General features: G+C 45.2%; 3 protein-coding genes across 4 annotated transcripts; all 3 read right to left on the bottom strand.

Moving 5' to 3' along the window:
- Positions 1 to 1,125: 1,125 nt before the first annotated feature.
- On the bottom strand, positions 1,126 to 7,506 carry LOC140573901 (perforin-1-like). 2 transcript variants are annotated; one of them, XM_072693514.1, is made up of 5 exons: positions 7,419 to 7,506; positions 6,343 to 6,930; positions 5,505 to 5,637; positions 4,515 to 4,732; positions 1,126 to 3,087 (listed from the first exon to the last, which is right to left on the bottom strand). In XM_072693514.1, exons 2-5 carry the CDS (start codon positions 6,858 to 6,860, stop codon positions 2,211 to 2,213), a joined length of 1,746 nt encoding a protein of 581 aa, XP_072549615.1. In that variant the 5' UTR covers positions 6,861 to 6,930; positions 7,419 to 7,506; the 3' UTR covers positions 1,126 to 2,210. The 2 variants fall into 2 exon arrangements, with proteins under 2 accessions (XP_072549615.1, XP_072549614.1); XM_072693513.1 differs by having other exon boundaries at positions 5,505 to 5,643.
- A 2,476-nt stretch (positions 7,507 to 9,982) lies between these two features.
- LOC140574044 (perforin-1-like) lies at positions 9,983 to 12,491 on the bottom strand. The gene is made up of 5 exons (XM_072693734.1): positions 12,474 to 12,491; positions 11,776 to 12,313; positions 11,385 to 11,523; positions 10,974 to 11,197; positions 9,983 to 10,885 (listed from the first exon to the last, which is right to left on the bottom strand). The coding sequence occupies exons 2-5, from the start codon at positions 12,303 to 12,305 to the stop codon at positions 9,994 to 9,996; spliced, it is 1,785 nt and encodes a 594-aa protein (XP_072549835.1). The 5' UTR covers positions 12,306 to 12,313; positions 12,474 to 12,491; the 3' UTR covers positions 9,983 to 9,993.
- Positions 12,492 to 17,708: 5,217 nt separating this feature from the next.
- Positions 17,709 to 19,876, bottom strand: LOC140574116 (perforin-1-like). The gene is made up of 4 exons (XM_072693831.1): positions 19,347 to 19,876; positions 19,038 to 19,176; positions 18,717 to 18,940; positions 17,709 to 18,628 (listed from the first exon to the last, which is right to left on the bottom strand). The coding sequence occupies exons 1-4, from the start codon at positions 19,874 to 19,876 to the stop codon at positions 17,737 to 17,739; spliced, it is 1,785 nt and encodes a 594-aa protein (XP_072549932.1). The 3' UTR covers positions 17,709 to 17,736.
- Between the last annotated feature and the right edge of the window lie 3,184 nt (positions 19,877 to 23,060).

The raw sequence follows: 23,060 nt of genomic DNA on the forward strand, positions 1-23,060 counted from the left end.
AAAAACTAAATCCTGTAGATTCATAGTGGTTTAAAAGGGCTTCACAATATTTTATTTATTAATGAATAATAATTCAGACTGTAAAAACTACACCCTGTAGATTCATACTGGTTTAAAAGATGTTACAATATTTTATTTATTAACCAATAATAATTCAGACTGTAAAAACTACACCCTGCAGATTCATACTGGATCAAATCTCGAGGTTTTTCAGTAATGAGCTGAATACCTCCAGCACTAATTCTACTACAGCTCCAGTAAGGCTGCTGGTTTCGCAGCTGCAGATGAGGAGCTGCTGATTCTTCAGTAGTTCAGTAGTTTTTCTCATTGCAGCATTTCCATCCTACTCTGTCACATGACTTCAGATATTGATCAGATCAGCTTGTGCACGTGTGTGTGTGTGTGTGTGTGTGTGTGTGTGTGTGTGTGTGTGTGCTGGCTTAAACAAATAATTTAGTGTTCTGTCTCTTTGACCTCATCCGTTTACAGGAAGCCAGCGTATTTCCTGTCGTGTCTGCGCATCGTGTCATACCAGAATCAGACATTTTAGAGAAGCAGAGGTTGGGCAAGCCGGATCACGACAGCAAACAGGATACAAACAACCTCTCTAAACGACTGCTACTAACATTATCTCGTAGACGATTGTCTGAAAAAATGATGTCAGCAGTTTCACACTGCGAAAAAATGACATCTTAGCAAGGAGATCCTCTTAAATGTGGCCTACGTATTTCATATTTCTCATTTTCAGATTATTGTAGTTTTATTACAAGATTAATTTTTTACTTGATTTAAGTGAATTCATCCACTAAAAGGGTTTTCTATTCTATTCTATTGGCAGATAATTTGGCTTAATTCAGGAAATAATAGATAAATTCACTTTTATCGTGAAATAATAGAATTATATTATACATACAATAGAATAAGACACAGTTAGTGGATAAAATGACTTAAAACAAGTAAAAAATAAAATAATATAATATTATTATTAATAATAACAAAGCAAAAATGAGAAATTTCAGATATTGAGGTTAGATTAAAGTGGATTGTTTGACTTTTTGCAGTGCAGATATACAGAGACGGCCGACGGACGTTTGATGCAAACAGAGTCTTTATTTACTTGGGAAAACACGAAGCAAAGCTATTAAATAATGTATTTTATCAATATTTGCTTATTCAAAAAGGCTTTATAGGCCTCATAACAGTGCAGAAATTTACTAAAACTGTGTATTTTAAATAAAAATACACATGAATATAAATACATTCAGCACATCCACTGCGCATTATCACAACCCCACCAACCTTTTCCAGAGAATGAACATAAAGAACAAGCACATGCATTTATTCTATACAGGTTGGTCCAAGCTTAAATATATTGTATATATTAATTCATTTATTATATACAAACCGATCAGCCGTAACATTAAAACCACTGTCAGTTTTTAAGCTCAAAGTGAAGAACATGTGAGTACATGAGTATCTGGTTCTGCTGGAGGTGTTGGAGCAGGAGAAATGGGCAAGCTTGAGAAGCTGAGCCACTTTTTCATATCCCGATCACTCAGCTAGCCATCGGCAGCCGGGGCCTTGAGAGAGAGCGCATTTGGCCTCACTCTAGTGTGACACTGGCCGTCACTGGCATCTGCTAGCCAGTGCGTCAGAGCCGGGGATACGGTGCTCCCCTCCAGGTGCGCTGGTGCGCCTGGTGATGTCGCATTGGCGGCAGTTAGAAAAAGAGGTGTGTTGGGGGTGTTGCGTGTGATGGGGTGGGGGGGTGGGGGGGGTGATATGTACGGGTTGGGTAATTGGTGATCTAAATTGTGGAGAAAAAAAGACTGGGTCATCAGAACATCTCCAAATCATCAGGCAGGTTTTGTGGGGTGTTTTCAGGATGCAGTGGTCAGCACCTACCACTCCATGGACGCCCCAGAGCTCATTGGTGCAAACTATGGAGGCCCCACCTCGCAAGTTAAAGGGCTTAAAGGATCTGCTGCTAACGTTTGCTTGGTGCCGGACATCACGGGACGCCTTTAGAGGTCTTGTTGAGTCCATGCCTCAACTGGTCAGGGCTGTTTTGGATGCACGAAGGCGGCTTACGTGGTATTAGACAGGTGGTTTTAATGTTATGGCCAATCTGTGGATATTATCAGACTTCAGATACTTAAAATAATGTCATATTTAAAAATCAGACTAATAACACGACTGGCTTAATCTACTTACCAGTCAATGTAATGATTTTGGCCTGTTTTCTGATTGACCATAAAGTGAAGCTCATTCAGAGTCACCCCCATGTCCAGCAGCATGTTCTTCGGGACAGGACGGGCATGACGAGACACGTACACCTTTTCCAAATTGTTATTCATTGGAGATCCCACATAATCTGTGCAGGACGCTCCAGCCAGACTAGGGGCGCAAACAACCTGTGTTTTGTAGTACAGCATGCCATGGGTTAATGCACAGAAATTCTGTGTCTCGCCTGCTTTAACGGACACCACGCACGCCCCCAGCAAATCGTCGTCCCATTTGTTGTCTTCGTCCCACACCTCAAACCGCACAGAATAATGGTCCGTCAGAACCACGTCCCCCAGGTCAAAGACCATGGCCCAGTGGGGCGCATTGTTGTTGTAGATCACGGGGGTGCGTCCGATCTCCATTTTGTTCTTATCAAACACCTTCACGTACCCGTCTGTTCCCGTCGTGTGGTCTCCCCACAGACCAGACCCTCTTTCCACGGTCACTTTCACCCGAGCGAGTCCGCGCTTAGACGGGCAGCAGTCAGGAGTCACCCCGGGGTTGTTTCGGCAGGCGCAGACACAAGGCTCCCTGGGGTTCTGTTTGACGCCGGCCGTGCAGGGTTCCGAGCAGTTCCTCCACAGTGACTTCTCCAGGATGAAGTCGTGGATGGCTTTGCGTAGGTGCTTTCGGACGGGGTTTTTGGTGGGCAGCAGCTCATGTAGAGGCTCCAGGGAATAGGAGATGACGTCTGGGTTGAGGGGCAGGGAGGAAAGCCAGTCCTTATAGGCCCCTGGGTCTTTATCTGCTGAGAAGAGGAGCTCAGGCTCTGTGGTGTGACCACCGGAGACCTCCGTTAACCTTTGTGACATAAGGATGCTGTGAGTTAGTGAGTGAACGAGAGTCAACTATAGGCAGCTAAGGGTTCTAAGGGTTAGAGAAGTGGGATTTGGGTGGGAAGATTGCGGGTTGGATTGATCCAGGATTGGACCAGGGGCTGAGGTGCACTTAAGGAAGGCACTCAACCACCAATTGTTGGCTGAGTGCTGTGTTCACTGCCATGGATGGGTTACTCTTGGAGGTTGAATGGTGGGAAAAGTGCTCTTCTTAAATTCATCATTGGTTTGCATTAGAAAACGATGCAGACTGGATGAGTAACTCCTAAAGCCTTGGATACTTTTAAAGTTGCAGCAGATCATCCACTACACGACTTCACCTGGTTGCTAAACAGACCTGAATCCTCCCGACTTGAAGTCGCAGATTCGCGCCACCAAAAACGTAGGTGAGGTCGTGGGTGGGAAAGCGGAGTTAGCATGGAGTTAGCTGTACTGACTGCAGAGGGGCACAGCCAACATGCTCATGTACAGTTCACCTGAGTGGAATGTGGGCTGGGTGGGTTTCAGGTGGGCATGGGCTATGAGTGAGTGTGTACATACTTTGTAGGTGGGAAACAGTTGGGCTTCCCAAATGGGCCCTATCGTTAAAGCCCACCTGCCCTAATCTCACACCGGACCCATCTAGGTCCCATTAGCACAACACAAGGTGGGGCCCATGCTTACCCTCTCCTGGTCCCATCACTGACCCTGGTGGGCATCCATATATGGGACCTGAGGACACACATTGGAGGATACCCTCCTACATATTTCCATTCCACCCTTAATACCATTCCACCTTAATGGACTAGTGCCAGATTACAGCTGCTACATCATTTAAGGTGGAATGCAAAATTTAAATAAGTCAAGTAACTTATTTTACTCAGTTTTCATTGGCTATTGACAGGACCCCTTCAGACTGAGTCACTGACCAGTATACACTACTAGATAATGCAAAAAGTCGGTGACAGAAATGACCGCAACTATATTTAATGTGCTTCAATTGGCCTGAAACACACTACTCGACTCTCTCCAACAGTCTCCAACTAGAGGAAACTAGCACAGATCCAGCCAGACTGAGAATCAGGGCTAAAATTGGGGTATAAATCATGCAGTGTAACCCCGGCTGGAGCGGCCGTGGCAGTTCCATGGAGAACCATAAGAGCTTTCAGCTTTCTCAGTCTATTCAGAATCATCTATGGCTGTTTTTAATAATTCCAGACTGTTCCTTTCATTCTTACAGCTTCCTGCTGATTTTGGAGGCCTCTGAAGTTTGCAGGGCCTGATGGTACGTGAGAAGCACTGTAAACATGCCATTGCCACGAAATTGATACTGAATACTGAAAGCTTCCACAAATGTCCTGTGATCCCAGACACCACCAGCTCTATGAACGCTATAGTCTGTGAGTAACCCACCTGTCATTGAAACTGCTGGAGAAGCTCCCTTTGGTCTCAGTCTTGGACTTGGCTTCGTCACAGTGCTTGGTGTTTGCTTTCATGTCAACCTTTCCCCTTACGCTGGCGGAGGCCTCCACATCTAGGCATGTCTTCACTTCATCTGCACTAAGGCCCTGCAGTGCCGCCTGACACTGTCTGATGCTGGTCACTGAGTGGACCTTCCCTCCAAGGGTTACCTGGCCAACGCAGAATGGTTACTTCCAGTGTAATATAATTTCCATTAATTCCCATTAACACACATGCAGTTTAGAACTCACTCGGACCACAGAGGGAACTTAGTAGCTGCTTATATATGTCCAAATGTATGTGGACACCCCTTCTAATGAATGCTTTCAAATTCTTTAAGTTGCACCCATTGCTGACACAGATATGCAAGTGCATACACAAACACAGCTTGTCTAGTCCCTGTAGAGAAGTACTGCCAATAGAATAGGACGCTCTAGAACAGATTAACATAAACCTATTAGCACCATGTTGCCTAATGCCAGACGTGGGCTAGAGGGGTGTAAAGCCCCCAGCACTGAGCTGTGGAGCTTGAATTAAGGTTAGTGCTCCATCTAATACTTTTGAGGAGTTGAGGAGTTGAGGATGATGAGGTGGGGTGGTGATCATCATCTAACATCCTGACCTCACTAACGCTCTTGTCGCTGAATGTAATCAAATCCTCACAGCAATGCTCCTCCAAAATCTAGCAAAAAAGCCTTCCTCACTGGACAGTAGAGGCAGATACTCCAACAAAAGCAGGATCAGCTCTTTTTAATACCCTTGACTTCAGAAATAGCAATGAACGAGCAGGTGTCCCAATACTTTTGTCTCTATATCGTATCTATTTTGGACCTCTTAAAGTGCCTTTAAGATCATGTGCGCTGACCAAAATGGGACACATGACGGCTGTCCCTTTGGGGACATCAGGTCGATGGTTAGAACAATGCAAGAGGAGAGAGTTACCTTGGTGATGAAGTGTGTGCCGAAGTTGTCGATGAGTTTGTAGAAACGCGACTTGAAATCGGGGCTGTACTGCTTGGGTAGCTGACTCACGGAGCGCTTGAACTCAGGGTGGAGCAGGGGCTTGTTGGAAACCCTGTAACTGGAGATGGTGGGTTAACTGGTTAATTGGACTGGTCTGCATAATAATATAGTTCTGTCAGTTTATAGGAATGTGGGCTAGGTGGGTTCCAGGTGGGCATGGGTACGAACTTTGTTAGTCGGACCCAGTTGGGCTTCCCAAATGGGCCCTATTGTTTAAGCTAATCTCACATCGGTTCCCATCTAAGCCCCATGTGCAGGGTACAACCCAGACGGGCCCCATAATTATGCAGTTCTGTCAGTTTATTGGAACTACTTCATCCGAACCTCCATAGACCCTCATTTCAGAACTGTGATCGGTCAAGTCGACCAAGATGGTCCCAGCACTCAGTTAACAGACTGGACCTTATGTACCATTTTTTTAAGTGGTTCCCCTAGCACTAGCAATGCACCCAACACTATCGGGGTAAGGATTAACTCACGTCTCCTCTGGTACATGTTTATCAAGCTGCAGCTGATGTGGCTTCGCCGGGAAACCGCCGAGTCCCCAGCTCCACCACACCACCTGTGTCGACCCACATCGCTTAAGAGAAAGCACCCGAAACATCCACCCACCCGGAGAGAGCACGGCCAATTGTGCCTTCCCAGACTCCGGCCACTGATGGCAAAGTGGCCTGGCTCGGGATTCGGAACTAACACAAGGGAATTCTTAGGAAGCTTTGGATGGATGAGACCCGGTGAGTGCATCCTGCTGCCTTACCTGTAGTATCCGCAGGAAACACTTTGACTGGCGAAATTGAATCTGTCCTTTTTGGTCTTCTCCATGGAGTACTCAGCCAACTTGGAGTCAGTGCCAGCCAGCATCAGCGAGCCCTGGGCTCTTTTGGCGTCGATTCCCAAGTTTGCGCTCCAGTTGTTCTCAATGGCTGAAGTGCTGGCACTCAGCAGGGATTCGCTTGACTGATAAACTGAGCTGGACAGCTTCATGCTGCACTTCTGGCTGGGTCTCCAGTCCACCACTGAGAGTGGCAGCTTCTGCTTCTTCCCTTCCATGTAGGGGTTCCTGCAGAGGGTGCAGGTCTTGTCCTTTAGCTTCCATCTTTTCATGTCGATGACGAAGGCTCCTTTCCGCTGCATCTTGGTGATGTCGAAGCCTTCGCCGGCCAGGTCGGACCCCGGAGCGAAGTCGGCTTCGGTACACTCGCGAGGGCTTCCCTTTTCGCAGGATTGGATCAAGGGCAGGGAGAGGAAGAAGATTACCCCTGAGCACAGTAGCATGGTTGCCCGAGGTTGCCCACGCTGACTGCTTGACTGATGTTGACGATGCTTCGTCTTTGATGGTTCTTCTCTGTGAAGGACACATTTAGCCCAGACAAAGTTAGAAGATCATTGAGCAGCTGCCCCCTATTTCTACACTGTTCTGAACCATAAAACCCTAAAATGTCTCTGGAAGACCTGCAGTCATGAGAACGAGGAGCTGAAGGAAGAACTAGGTGACGTAGTTCAGTTTCAGACAGCAACACTGTGGCTTAAAGAACAACAGTCTTCGTACTTTTTCAAGTTCTGCATTGCTGCCACAGACGTTTCCGTGGCTTCCACAGCCGAGCTAGAGCACCTTTGACTTCTTATCCGTCACCATCAGCCTCACGTTCTTGCTCTAATGAAAGTTGTCTCTCACTAAACAAAGCCTTTTGACTCTCTTCACCAGAAAACGAAAGCAAGACTGAGTTACGTGATCTCTTCACTTAACTTTTAATAAATCGTATGATTAAAGGTCGGCTTCATTGAATGAATTCTAAGACCATCTAAGACCAAAGGCAAAGTTTGTTCTCTTACCTCTCTAAGCTGGTGGCGGTGTGTGAGCACAATGTGTCTGTTCTGGTGGGTGGGTTTGACTAACGGTGGAGTTCACCCCTCTTTCAGACGAATGGAAGAAAGAAAAAAAAAAGACACATTGGCTGAGAATCTGCCAGGTTAACATTAATACGGCTGACCACAGACCAACTTCTGAGCAGTTCACATTGCGGTGAGAGTGAAAGAGTGAGCGAGGGAGTGAGTAAGTGAGAAATTGTAGGTAAGCTGAACATCGTGAGATGTTCTTGTTGAGTGGAAAGTCTAGAAAAAGCAACACAAAGGCTGAGGCTCAACCGACTGACCAGGGGGCATCCCGGCAACAGGTCCTAGAGTTTGCATCTTCAGGACCCAGTTGGAGAATGTCTGTGGACTGTCCAGTTCTTCAAAAGCACCTTGTGTATCACTTGTAAATGATTTAGCAGACTCAGGATGGTTCTGAGATCTGTTTAAACCCCTTCCCAGACTCTCACTCTGCATCAACACCCTTCTTTCTGAAGGCCTTAGAGAGCTCTCTGGATCTGGATCTGGCCATGATGGTGATCTTCTTCACCCCTCACTTCAACCATCAATCCAGATCAGACCAGACTAAACGTCTGAGGTTTAAATCAGACTCCAGACTCCTCCAGAATAATCCTCTCCAACCATGTTCTGATCATCTGCAGCTGATCTTCTGCACCTGAGTCTGATTCTACACATCTGAAGGAGTGATAAATGTGTGTGGGGCTTTGGAAAGTGACATTTCTATTAATTCTATTTTAAAAATGATGACTAAAGACGTTTCGTCAGTTGTGTGAGTTTAGTTAGATCACCTCCGTCTCTCAGTGCTGACCACATGAAGATCAGATCTCCAGATGTTTAAATATGGCCAAAAAGAAGAAGGGTTTCATAAGGTGCTGATTATTGAAATTATGTGAAATGTGGCATATCTGAATACACTTTTTAATAAGTTACAGATATACTTACATAATTTTATTTGACATAACAAGTGTGCTTTAATTGTAAATGTAAATGTTTTAATAAGTTTATAAGTATTTAAGTATTTAAATGTAATTAAGAATTATATTACATTGAAGTACATTTGAACTAAAAGTATTGTTCATAGCAATGTATTTATTAAAATATACTATTATTGTACAAAGCACTATATAGTACAAACATATAATATTTATTTTAATAGTATAGTAATATATGAAAGCATGTCGTGATGAAAGCATAATATTAATGTATTTTAACATAGTTTTCACTAGTGCGGACTTGCAAAGGGGGGGACGGATATTTTTGGCTTGGAGTCCGGGGTCGGCTTTCCTGGAACCTGAGAGTGAAACCAGACCCCCGTTGGTGTGGTGAGTCATGGTTAAAGGGGGGAGATGTGGTGGAGGTGGGTGCGATGTTTGTTCGACATCGAGTTGAACTGAAAAGTGGGCTTATATAAGGGGTTTAATTGCAGTTTAAAATTAAGGACCTACATGAATGTTCTAGTCTATTTACAAAACACTCTATGTTTTAAACCCTTAGTGATAACTGATTTGTTTTTCTCTAGGTTGTAAATAAATATCCATTTTGAAATCACTCATTTTCTTTCTTTGGTGTAAAATGTTCCTTTAACTAAAAGTACCTTTTTTTTTCTTCAATTCATCACAGTATTTTGCCATATTGGTCAATAATAACTAGAAATAAATGTAACAAGCATTTTATTTTTATGATTTTATTAGATCCCAAAACACCCAAAGAAGGCACACATGATTACCAAATGCAAAAATGGTTCTTCACTTTAGGAACTGAATTAAAGCTGGTTTATTAATTATGTTCAAAAAGTTTTCAATGCCTAACAATTTATTTTTTAAATGCCTGTTATGCTTTAAAAACAACAATAAAAAATGACAGACCAATCGAACAGCAAATGCATAAAGAATACGTAAAGAAATGCAAAATACACTACAAAAAAATGTATTTTACAAATATTTAACACTTCAATTTTGATAAAAAAAATAATTTTAAATGTTTTATTACAAAAAAATTACTTTTATTTTTTTGTACCTAAATTTTACTTTTACATTTAGTTTTTTGTTTTTTGTTTTGTTACTAAAAATGTACTTTTGCTCTCAATTAAGTTAGAATGCAGGGATATATTTTGAGGTGCAAAAACCTAATATCTCCAATCAATGTAAAAAAACAAAATCTAAGTCATTTTGGAGCGTTTCTATTGGTCTGTTCATCATGAAATTCTGACAAAATGTAAAGAACACCTGCCTGATTCATATTATGTCAAAAAGTTTAATACAGGGTTTATGTGTGACAGGAAAAGTTATGCTGCTTTCACAAAACACACATTTCACAATTGCACAGCTTATAAAACAGATGGCTGACTGAAATAGAAACTGTGTTCATATAAAAGCCCCCCCCCCTTCAAGTCTTATATAACACTTAAAGCATCAAAAAGCAAAAGAACAGTAAAGAACAGTAAACGCGAGAAAATCAGTCCAAAACTTTCACACAATGTAAAAGACGGCATTTTCAAATGAGTACTTTTTGACCTGACACAAATTACAAAACTTCTTCACAGGATCAGGCCTTTAGTTTTGAGAGCTGTTTGAAACCGGTGACTCTGGTTGTAGTAGGAAATGCGCTCGTCTAAAAGCACCCCCATCTTCAGCAGCATGTCTGCTGGAATGCGTCTGGCATGGCGAGAAACATACAGCTTCTCCAGCTGAGGAGAAATGGGAGAGGGCACGTACTCGGAACATGTGGAGCCGGTTAAACTTGGGATGCAGGTCACCTGGATTTTGTAGTACAGAACTCCATGGTTCAGGTGACAGAGATCTTTCTTTACCCCAGCTTTCAGCTGGACTTGGCAAGCCCCTAGGAGGTCATCATCCCATTTGTTGTCCCGGTCCCACACCTCAAGCTTCACGCTGCTGAACACAGACAGGTCGTTGATGTCCAGATTGAACATCCAGTTCCAGGTCGGTGAGTTCTGGTTCCAGATCACAGGAGTTTCTCCAACCAAGATCTTGCCATTGCGATAGATCTTGACATATCCGTCCGTCTGACTGAAGTAGTCTCCCCACAGGCCAGTGGCTCTGATCGCAGTTACGGTGATCTGGGCCAAGCCACGGCGAGTGGGGCAGCAGTCATGGTTGACCCCTTGGTTGTTGTGGCAGCTGCAGATGCATGGCTCCTTGGGGTCAGTCTTGACGCCGGATTTGCAAGGCTTGGAGCAGTTCTTCAGCAGGCCTCTCTGCAGGATGTAATCTTTAATGGCTTTGCGTAACTGCTCTCGGGTGGGCTTCTTCTTGGGCAGCAGGTCGTGGAGGGAGTCGAGGGAGTAGGTAAGGATTTCAGGGTGTTGGGGCAGGGAGGAGAGCCACTCCTTATAGGCAGCAGGGTCTTTATCCGCAGAGAACAAAAGCTCAGCATTCTGAGTGTGTCCACCAACGACATCTGTGAGCCTTTCATGGTGAGACAGATCATATTATGGGATAGTAAGGTAGGGTGTTGGAAGTGCTGGAACATCTGTCTAACAAAATATGGACAAACCTGTCACTGAAGCTGCTGGAGAAGCTCTTCTTCCTCAGAGTTTTGTCCTCGACTTTCCGACAGTGATGATACTCAGTTGATAATCGGACTTTGGCTTTCCTCCCCATGCTGGCGGACGCCTCCACGTCCAGACATGTCTTCACCTCGTCCACGCTCAGACCCTGCAGGGCTGCCTGACACTGCTGGATGCTGGTCACTGCATGGACCGCTCCACCCAAGGTCACCTGAAGGCCACAGTGTTCAACAGCAACACTGACTCCACTTAACCTCCACATTACACTACAGACACTGCAGATTCATACTGGATTAAAGTCACTACTCAGTTATTAGTCATGCTGTAAAAAATACACATGCTAACTCAACAAGGCTTTTATACTTACAAATCAGTCATTTGAGGGTTTCCTTAGTTACCTTAGTGATGTAATGAGTACCAAATTTGTCGATGAGTTTGTAAAAGCTGTATTTGGTTTCATTATTGTATTTCTGTGGAAGCCTTCCGAGTTCATACTGCAGCTCAGGGTGCAGGGTGGCACGGCTTGAGATCCTGTAACTGAATGCATTTCAGAAAGGTTAATTGTGTACAGATGTGTACAGATGTGCACAGTTATGAACAGTAGCACATCTGTCTGTTGCTGCGCAGTTTTTAGTTTTAGCCAACCTCCACCCTGTTCAATATTAGTCAGAGAGCGCTCCTTTCAAAAATATCCAACCCACGAGGCAGCTCTGTGTTCAGAAATGACCATTGGTGAAGGCCTAGAGGTCAGAGGGCTAGAGGGGACAAGAGCATGTTTTCAGGGCCTACCTGTAGTATCCACATGACACTGAATGACTGGTGAAGCTGAATTTGTCCTTTTTGGTTTTCTCCATCGAGTACTCAGCCAGCTTGGAGTTAGAGCCGGCCAGCATCAGTGAGCCCTGGCCTTTAATAGCATCGATTTCCAAACCCACCTTCCAGTTGTTGTCAACAGAGGAGGTGCTGGAGCTGATCAGAGATTCGCTGGACTGGTAAACTGAACTGGACAACTTCATACTACACTTCTGACTGGGTCTCCAGTCCACCACTGAGAGTGGCAGCTTCTGCTTCTCACGCTTCATGTAGGGGTTCCTGCAAAGGGTGCAGGTCTGGTTTTTGGTCATCGAGGTGCTCATATCAATGACGAAGGCCCCCTTTCGCTGCATCTTGGTGATGTCGAAGCCTTCCCCTGCCAGGTCAGATCCAGGAGCGAACTCTGCATCGCGACACTGAGCTGGGTTACCCTTGAAGCATGCCGGGCTCGTCGGAGGTGGGAGGGCTGCAGCAAGCAAGACCCAGAGGAGAAGCGCCTGCAGCATGGCTGTGCCTGTCGTAGAATAGAGGTTTGTACGGTGAAGCTCTTAAATTCCCAGGAGCCCAAAATGATGAGCCCATTTGTGAATTCACAATCTCACTCTGATGTCTCTGTAACCTTGTATACACACATATACATATATATATACTCGGTAATTAGAATAAGCACTTACCCTATTTTCTTGTGGCCTAAGTTTCCTGGATGTAAAAGCCTTCAGATTCTTCTTCAGATGACTGAATGTTCAGAGACGTTCTAGCCTTTATATAGAGGAGTGTACGTAGATAGCAGGTTGTTTTTAAATTATTGGGTATGAAAAAAACAGTGTGATTGTGGGTGTGAGGGTGCTGTTTGAGACCACTGTGGAGTGTGTAGAGTGAGGAAAACAGGTTAGATACGTTTCTTTCTAAACCCTATGTGGTAGAGACAGAGTGAGAAGGACCAGAGGTGATGCACTGCTGCTTTGACCATCATCAATATAAGCCTTCTTGTGCATCAGCTTGTTCTCAGGCCAGCTTCCACAACACAGTCCAGTTGAGTAGATCCTATCCTTTTATGGTGCACTTATTAAAAAATGACTACAAATATTCTGATTCATTACCGAGAGTTCATGGTCTAATACCACTGCTCCTCAGATTAGCACTGACCAGTGAAATAGCTCTATAGGTTAAGGTAATCACTTGCAGATTATACTGTATATGAGAGGGGTGGTCAAGTACACAGACAAAGAAGGCAGTTCTCACACTCTACAGCCTACAGTGCTGTGGTCCTGTACAGCTGAAGTCTCTCACACACAGGCTGTAGATATTACTATCCCAGTATTATCTACATACCCCGTGAAGGCCAGTTTATATTCAATGAGCATTGATAGCATTGATCCCCAACTTTGCATTTAGGGCTGGTTCACGGGAGGGGTATGAGGATGAGGACACAGGGCTGGTTGATTGGTAGGGGAATGAGAATGAGGACAGGGCTGGTTGATTGGGAGCGTTATGAGGATGAGGACACAGGGCGGGTTGATTGGCAGGGGTATGAGCACACAGGGCTGGATGATCGGTAGGGGTGGGAGGATAAGGTGGAGAACAGATGGCTCATTGATTGGTAGAGTTATGAGGATGAGGACACAAGGCTCTTTGATTGGTAGGGGTATGAAGAGGAGGACACAGGGCTGGTTGATTGGTAGGGGTGGAAGGATGAGGACACAGGGCTGGTTGATTGGTACGCATATGAGGATGAGGACACAGGACTGTTTGATTGGAAGAGGAATGTTAAAAGAATGAGGTGGAGAACAGAGGGCTCATTTATTGGTAGTGTTATGAGGATGAGGACACAGGGCTGTTTGAGTGGTAGGGGTATGAAGAGGAGGACATAGGGCTGGTTGATTGGTAGGGGTATGAAGAGGAGGACATAGGGCTGGTTGATTGGTAGGGCAATTAGGATGAGAAGACAGGGCAGGTTGATCGTTAGGGGTGAAAGGATGAAATTACAGAGCTGGTTGATTGGTAGGGGTATGAGAATGAGGAAACAGGGCCGGTTGATCGGCAGGGGTGGGAGGATGAGGACACAGGGCCGGTTGATTGGTAGGGGTGTGAGGATGAGGACACAGGGCCGGTTGATTGGTAGGGGTGGGAGGATGAGGACACAGGGCTGGTTGATTGGTAGGGGTATGAGATGGAGGACACAGGGCTGGTTGATTGGTAGGGGTATGAGGATGAGGACACAGGGCTGGTTGATTGGTAGGGGTATGAGGATGAGAACACAGGGCTAGTTGATCGGTAGGGGAATGAGGATGAGGACACAGGGCTGGTTGATTTGTAGGGGTATGAGGATGAGAACACAGGGCTAGTTGATCGGTAGGGGAATGAGGATGAGGACACAGGACTGGTTGATTGGTAGGGATATGAGGATGAGGACACAGGGCTGGTTGATTGGTAGGGGTGTGAGGATGAGGACACAGGGCTGATTGATTGGTAGGGGAATGAGGATGAGGACACAGGGCTAGTTGATCGGTAGGGGAATGAGGATGAGGACACAGGGCTGGTTGATTTGTAGGGGTATGAGGATGAGAACACAGGGCTAGTTGATCGGTAGGGGAATGAGGATGAGGACACAGGGCTGGTTGATTTGTAGGGGTATGAGGATGAGAACACAGGGCTAGTTGATCGGTAGGGGAATGAGGATGAGAACACAGGGCTAGTTGATCGGTAGGGGAATGAGGATGAGGACACAGGGCTGGTTGATTTGTAGGGGTATGAGGATGAGAACACAGGGCTAGTTGATCGGTAGGGGTGTGAGGATGAGGACACAGGGCTGATTGATTGGTAGGGGAATGAGGATGAGGACACAGGGCTGGTTGATTGGTAGGGGAATGAGGATGAGGACACAGGGCTGGTTGATTGGTAGGGGTGTGAGGGTGAGGACACAGGGCTGATTGATTGGTAGGGGAATGAGGATGAGGACACAGGGCTGGTTGATTGGTAGGGGAATGAGGATGAGGACACAGGGCTGGTTGATTGGTAGGGGCATGAGGAGAAGGACACAGGGTAAGTTGATTGGTAGGGGCATGAGAACATAGGGCTCATTCATTGGTAGGGGTATGAGGATAAGGACACAATGAACCGTCAGTTCTGGTGATGTGTTGGATGAAGGAAAATGGGCAAGCGTGAGAATTTGAGACAATTTGAGAAGAACCAAACTGTGTTGTGTTGTTCTAGATGACTGCGGTAGAACATTTGCAAAACATTAGGCAGGTTTCGAGGGCTGTTTCTGGTATGCAGTAGTTAGTACCTAACCCAAAGACACATGACATATTTTTGTGTGGTTCCCTGATTACTGAACTCAATGTACCTTTTTAAATTCTCCAAATCTGCATTATTTTTCCATCTGTCATGCCTCAGGGGCGGTCTCGGGCCGCGGCTCACAGGCGATCAAGAACTCCCTATCACGGTCATGTCATGGGCTCCAATGTTGAAAAGGACTTTTATGTTGACAGTCATGTTTTGTTCTTCCTTTCCTGTGTTTGACTTCACGTTCTGTTGATGTGTTACACCTGTGGGCTGGTGCATTTAAGGAGGGCTAGCGCAAGCAGCCAGGGCAGAGAATTGACTTAGTAGCTCTGGTTATCTCAGGTCAACACTGGGTTGGATCTGGTGTCTCGTAGTGCTGGCATTATCTGTTGGGCTCTCCAACGGCCTCTGCTAATGTCAGCTAAACCTCCCTGGTCTAGGGACTCAAGTGTGGCTGCCGAACCGCTACTGCCTGCTTACCTTCGGTCATAGAGCACCTTAAGGAGTATTAGGGGCTTGTTCATGGGGAGTGCGCTGAACTCTCCTCGCTTCGGTTGTAAAGCTCTCGTCAAGGAAGTCAGCTCTGGTGCGTGCTCTAGTTATCGCCTGTGTTCTGGTAAGCTAGCCCTGTCATTGTATCGGTTCTGTTGTTTGGGTTCGGCAGCGGATCCCTCAGCTCCGGAGGTCCAGTAAGTCTCAGAAGAGCCTGACCCGCGCTGTCTTTCTGTTTCACGGTTTTCCCCATGCACTGCCTGTAGGTTTAGGTTTTCTCTATCGTTTTGGCTCAGCCCTGGCATACTAGCCTAGCCCTCGTCCCTCACCAGCCACAGGTGTGCTCTTTTGTTTGCCCAGTTTAGTTGTCATGTTTGGCTTTTGTTTATCGTTAACCCTGTTAGTCTGTTGCTGCTTTTTCCTTGTTTTCTTCCCTGTTTGAGTTAATAAACTCTCTCGCCTTGGTCCATCCCCTGCAAATGTTCTCCCTCATTGTCTGACCCAGTGGCTCATGACACCATCTTGATGATCATTAAAATTTGTTTTAAAGATCTTAGGACAGGACAAATAGAAGACCAGTGAATCTGAGTAATGAAATGCAGAAAATGAGCTTTATTGAATTAAAGCTAGGATTGCTGAAGCTTCAAGCTACAAAAAGCAGTAAAATTGGAGCAATATTGAAAAACATGAATATCATTGGCGTTGAGCAAAAAGCTTGTATCTCAAATTTTGCCATTTTTCCTTTGACATAATGTGAATCAATAGAAAAATCTTCAAAATGCTCTAAATTGGTAGGGGTGTGAGGATGAGGACACAGGGCTGGTTGATTGGAAAGGGTGTGAGGATGAGGACACAGGGCTGGTTGATTGGTAGGGGTATGAGATGGAGGACACAGGGCCGGTTGATTGGTAGGGGTATGAGATGGAGGACACAGGGCCGGTTGATTGTTAGGGGTATGAGATGGAGGACACAGGGCCGGTTGATTGTTAGGGGTATGAGATGGAGGACACAGGGCTGGTTGATTGGTAGGGGTGTGAGGATGAGGACAGGGCTGGTTGATTGGTAGGGGTATGAGATGGAGGACACAGGGCCGGTTGATTGGTAGGGGTATGAGATGGAGGACACAGGGCCGGTTGATTGGTAGGGGTATGAGATGGAGGACACAGGGCCGGTTGATTGGTAGGGGTATGAGATGGAGGACACAGGGCCGGTTGATTGTTAGGGGTATGAGATGGAGGACACAGGGCCGGTTGATTGTTAGGGGTATGAGATGGAGGACACAGGGCTGGTTGATTGGTAGGGGTGTGAGGATGAGGACAGGGCTGGTTGATTGGTAGGGGTATGAGATGGAGGACACAGGGCTGGTTGATTGGTAGGGGTATGAAGATGAGGACACAGGGCTAGTCGATTGGTAGAGGCATGAGGACACAGGGCTGGTTGATTGGTAGGAGTATGAGGATGAGGACACAGGGCTAGTCGATTGGTAGGGGCATGAGGACAGGGCTGGTTGATTGGTAGGGGTGTGAGGATGAGGACAGGGCTGGTTGATTGGTAGGGCTATGAAGATGAGGACACAGGGCTAGTCGATTGGTAGGGGCATGAGGACACAGGGCTGGTTGATTGGTAGGAGTATGAGGATGAGGACAGGGCTTGTTGATTGGTAGGGGTGTGAGGATGAGGACACAGGGCTGGTTGATTGGTAGGGGTGTGAAGATGAGGACATAGGGCTGGTTGATTGGTAGGGGTATGAGGATAAGGACACAGGGCTGGTTGTAAATTGGAGAAATAATAAAAAACATGAATATCATTGGTGTTGAGCAAAAAGCTTGTATCTCAATTTTTGCCTTTTTTCCCTTTTTGACATAATGTGAATCGATAGAAAAATCTCCAAAATGCTCGAAAATCTGTTTACATTGACTTCCATTGAAAGTTAGAAAGTCGTTGACGGTTGAGAGATTTAACTGTATTGCTGCAATTGGAACAAAACCTTGCATCTTTGAAACTCTGAAACTCTTAATCTTTCATGTAAGTCATTTTTTCCAAGCTATTTTATAGTTGATCCATTTACCATCACCAGTGTTCACACAATGTAAAGAAAAAAATTATGATGTATTAAAAATGTTTGGATTCGGCAGAAGCGTTGCAAAGCACTGAACTTCTTCACAGGATCAGGCCTTTAGTTTTGAGAGCTGTTTGAAACCGGTGACTCTGGTTGTAGTAGGAAATGCGCTCGTCTAAAAGCACCCCCATCTTCAGCAGCATGTCTGCTGGAATGCGTCTGGCATGGCGAGAAACATACAGCTTCTCCAGCTGAGGAGAAATGGGAGAGGGCACGTACTCGGAACATGAGGAGCCGGTTAAACTTGGGATGCAGGTCACCTGGATTTTGTAGTACAGAATTCCATGGTTCAGGTGACAGAGATCGTCCTGTACCCCGGCTTTCAGCTGGACTTGGCAAGCCCCTAGGAGGTCATCATCCCATTTGTTGTCCCGGTCCCACACCTCAAGCTTCACGCTGCTGAACTCAGACAGGTCGTTGATGTCCAGATTGAACAAAAAGTTCCAGGTCGGTGAGTTCTGGTTCCAGATCACAGGAGTTTCTCCAACCAAGATCTTGCCATTGCGATAGATCTTGACATATCCGTCCGTCTGCTTGAAGTAGTCTCCCCACAGGTCAGTGGCTCTGACTGCAGTTACGGTGATCTGGGCCAAGCCACGGCGAGTGGGGCAGCAGTCATGGTTGACCCCTTGGTTGTTGTGGCAGCTGCAGATGCATGGCTCCTTGGGGTCAGTCTTGATGCCGGATTTGCAAGGCTTGGAGCAGTTCTTCAGCAGGCCTCTCTGCAGGATGTAATCTTTAATGGCTATGCGTAACTGCTCTCGGGTGGGCTTCTTCTTGGGCAGCAGGTCGTGGAGGGAGTCGAGGGAGTAGGTAAGGATTTCAGGGTGTTGGGGCAGGGAGGAGAGCCACTCCTTATAGGCAGCAGGGTCTTTATCCGCAGAGAACAAAAGCTCAGCATTCTGAGTGTGTCCACCAACGACATCTGTGAGCCTTTCATGGTGAGACAGATAATATTATGGGATAGGAAGGTAGGGTGTTGGAAGTGCTGGAACATCCGTCTAACAAAATATGGACAAACCTGTCACTGAAGCTGCTGGAGAAGCTCTTCTTCCTTAGAGTTTTGTCCTCGACTTTCTGACAGTGATGATACTCAGTTGATAAGCTGACCTTGGCTATCTTCCCTATGCTGGCGGACGCCTCCACGTCCAGACATGTCTTCACCTCGTCCACGCTCAGACCCTGCAGGGCTGCCTGACACTGCTGGATGCTGGTCACTGCATGGACCGCTCCACCCAAGGTCACCTGAACACAGGGTTCAACAGCAATACTGACACTTTCACTCTAGACCCATGTCTCGTTTATTTATTTCTCAATGTCATTTGAGGATTTCCTTAGTTACCTTAGTGACGTAATGAGTACCAAACTTGTCGATGAGTTTGTAAAAGCTGTATTTGGTTTCATCGTTGTATTTCTGTGGAAGCCTTTCGAGTTCATTCTGCAGCTCAGGATGCAGGGTGGGATTGCTTGAGATCCTGTAACTGGATGCATTTTAGAAAGGTTAATTGTGTACAGATGTGCACAGTTATGAACAGTAGCACATCTGTCTGTTTTAGAAAACGACCATTTGTGAAGGACTGGAGGCCAGCATGTGAAAACGTGGCTATGTGAGTGTGTTTATGGGGACAGGAGCATGTCTTTTAGGGCTTACCTGTAGTATCCACACGACACTGAATGACTGGTGAAGCTGAATTTGTCCTTTTTGGTTTTCTCCATCGAGTACTCAGCCAGCTTGGAGTTAGAGCCGGCCAGCATCAGTGAGCCCTGGCCTTTAATAGCATCGATTTCCAAACCCACCTTCCAGTTGTTGTCAACAGAGGAGGTGCTGGAGCTGATCAGAGATTCACTGGACTGGTAAACTAAACTGGACAACTTCATACTACACTTCTGACTGGGTCTCCAGTCCACCACTGAGAGTGGCAGCTTCTGACTCTTCCCCTCAATGTAAGGGTTCTGGCAGAGGGTGCAGGTCTGGTTCTTGGTCATCGAGGTGCTCATATCAATGACGAAGGCCCCCTTTCTCTGCATCTTGGTGATGTCGAAGCCTTCCCCTGCCAGGTCAGATCCAGGAGCGAACTCCGCATCGCGACACTGAGCTGGGTTAGCCTGGAAGCACACCTGGCTGGTAGGAGGTGGGAGGGATGCAGCAAGCAAGACCCAGAGAAGGAGCGCCTGCAGCATGGCTGTGCCTGTCGTAGAATAGAGGTTTGTACGGTGAGGCCCTTAAACTCCCAAGAGCCTAAAATGATGTGCCCATTTGTGAATTCACAATCTCACTCTGATGTCTCTGTAATATCGGTTTCAGAGTAGTTATCGTATCATTTACTGAACAGTAGCTGATTGAACAGAAGTATTCATAAATATATAAAAAAATAATACTTCATAATAACACGGTTAGCAGATGGAAAAAGTGGTGAAACATAGACACAGTTAGAGAACTTCAGAGTTCGGAGCAGCTCTGTAATGAATAATGAGCTTCTTGAGAGATTCAGCTTAACCCCAGTTAGTTAGTTTGAGAACCCAAGTCATAACGGCCTAAAAGACTACGATTATTATTGTTTATTATTATTATTATTATTATTATTATTATTATTAATAATTGTTATTTTAAAAATGGTATTTAGACCAAAACATGTAGTGTGTTCTATATCCATAATAGAGTTAGATATTCAGTTTGCTGCTTAAGTAATATATGAAAATATTGGTTTACATTACATTTACATTTACAAAGAAGGCGTTTAGCAGACGCTTTTCTCCTGAGCGACTTACAAAAGTGCTTCACTGTTTACTCAAAAAATACCTCATAACTAGTTTGCATAGACTAGGATCTAAAAATACGTTAGATTAGATACTACTAAATACAGTCAGTATGGAGATCACTAAACTCCGCACTACACTTCGCCTAAGTCCTCTCAGAAGAGGAGGATCTTCAGTATGGGTTTGAAGACAGCAAGCGCTGGACTCTGCTGTTCGGACACCCAGGGGCAGTTCATTCCACCACTTCGGTGCAGGACAGAAAAAAGTCTGGATGCTCGTCTTCTGTGGATCTTAAAGGATGGCGGGTCGAGCCGAGCCGTATCTGAGGCTGGAAGGGCTCTTGGTACAGAACGGCTTTTGACCATCGGCATCAAGTAGGGAGGGTCTATATATAAAAAATTCTAAACATTAAATGTGGAAATGCATCAAAAAGTAATGCCACATTAAATATGTTAAGCTATATATTGTAAAAGAAAATGTTTATAAAATATGCATAATATTTTGATATATCAGGTTGTAAGATTTGCTCAATTATTTACCCTAGGAACCTTTACCAAACTTTTGCACGTCTGCATACAAATGCATTTATAAACAGTAATTTTTGGAATTAGCACTCACCCTGTTATGTGTGGCCTCTGTGTTCCCTGTATGATAAAGACTTCAGATTCTTCCTCAGATAACTGAATGTCCAGAGAGGTTCTAGCCTTTATATAGAGGGGTGTATGTTGGTAGCAGGTTGTTTTTGAATTATTGGGTATGGAAAAAAACGTGTGATTGAGGGTGTGAGGTTGTTGTCTGAGGCCACTGCGGAGTGTGTAGAGCAAGGAACACAGGTTAGATGTGTTTTTTTTCTAAATCCTGTGTGGTAGAGACTGGAGATGAAATACTGCTGCTTTGACCATCATCAATATAAGCCTTCTTGTGCATCAGCTTGTTCTCAGGCCAGCTTCCACAACACAGTCCAGTTGAGTAGATCCTATCCTTTTATGGTGCACTTATTAAAAAACGACAACAAATATTCTGATTCATTACCAAGAGTTCATGGTCTAATACCACTGCTCCTCAGATTAGCACTGACCAGTGAAATAGCTCTATAGGTTAAGGTAATCACTTGCAGATTATACTGTATATGAGAGGGGTGGTCAAGTACACAGACAAAGAAGGCAGTTCTCACACTCTACAGCCTGCAGTGCTGTGGTCCTGTACAGCTGAAGTCTCTCACACACAGGCTGTAGATATTACTATCCCAGTTGAATGCCAGTTTATATTTAGTGCCAGCCAGCGTGAGTGACTCCTGACCTCAAATAGCATTGATCCTCAACTTTGCCTTCCAGTTGTTATTCATAGAGGGAGTGCTGGAGCTGAGCAGGACTGGTAAACTGAACTAGACTGACATGCTTAATTTCTATATGGGTCTCTAGTCTATCACTGAAAGTGGCAGCTTTTGCTTCCTCACCATTATGTAGAGGTTTCTGCAGAGTTTCTTCAGTTTGAGTCTTTACACACGTGGACAAAATTGTTGGTACCCCTTGGTTAATGAAAGACAGAATTATTTTAAAAACTAAACTCGTTAAACAGGCCTGGACAGAAATGATGGTACCCCTGAAAATAATGTGACCTAAGGGACATGTTAAATCAAGGTGTGTCCACTAATTAGCATCACAGGTGTCTACAATCTTGTAATCAGTCAGAGGACCTATATATTGGGCTACAGGTGTTCACTGTGCTGTTTGGTGACATGGTGTGTACCACACTCAACATGGACCAGAGGAAGCGAAGGAAAGAGTTGTCTCAGGAGATTAGAAAGAAAATTATAGACAAGCATGTTAAAGGTAAAGGTTATAAGACCATCTCCAAGCAGCTTGATGTTCCTGTGACTACAGTTGCACATATTATTCAGAAATTTTAGATCCATGGGACTGTAACCAACCTCCCTGGACGTGGCCGCAGGAGGAAAAGTGATGACAAATAAAAGAGACGGATAATACGAATGGTAACAAAAGAGCCCAGAAAAACCTCTAAAGAGATTAAAGGTGAACTTCAAGCTCAAATAACATCAGTGTCAGATCACACTATCCGTCGTTGTTTGAGCCAAAATGGACTTCATGGGAGATGACCAAGAAGGACACCATTGTTGAAAACCAATCATAAAAAAGACAGACAGGAATTTGCCAAACTACATGTTGACAAACCCCAGAGCTTCTGGGAAAATGTCCTATGGACAGATGAGACAAAATTGGAACATCACCTCTATGTTCACAGATGGAAAAATGAAGCATATCAAGAAAAGAACACTGTCCCTACTGTGAAACATGGAGGAGGCTCTGTGATGTTCTGGGGCTGTTTTGCTGCATCTGGCACAGGGTGTCTTGAATCTGTGCAGGGTACAATGAAATCTCAAGGCTATCAAGGGATTCTAGAGAGAAATGTGCTGCCCAGTGTCAGAAAGCTTGGTCTCAGTCGCAGGTCATAGGTCTTGCAACAGGATAATGACCTAAACACAGCTAAAAACACCCAAGAATGGCTAAGAGTAAAACACTGGACTATTCAGAAGTGGCCTTCTATGAGCCCTGACCTAAATCCTATTAAGCATCTTTGAAAGGAGCTG

Source organism: Salminus brasiliensis, chromosome 12 (assembly GCF_030463535.1).
Source record: "Salminus brasiliensis chromosome 12, fSalBra1.hap2, whole genome shotgun sequence".
Classification (NCBI taxonomy): domain Eukaryota; kingdom Metazoa; phylum Chordata; class Actinopteri; order Characiformes; family Bryconidae; genus Salminus; species Salminus brasiliensis.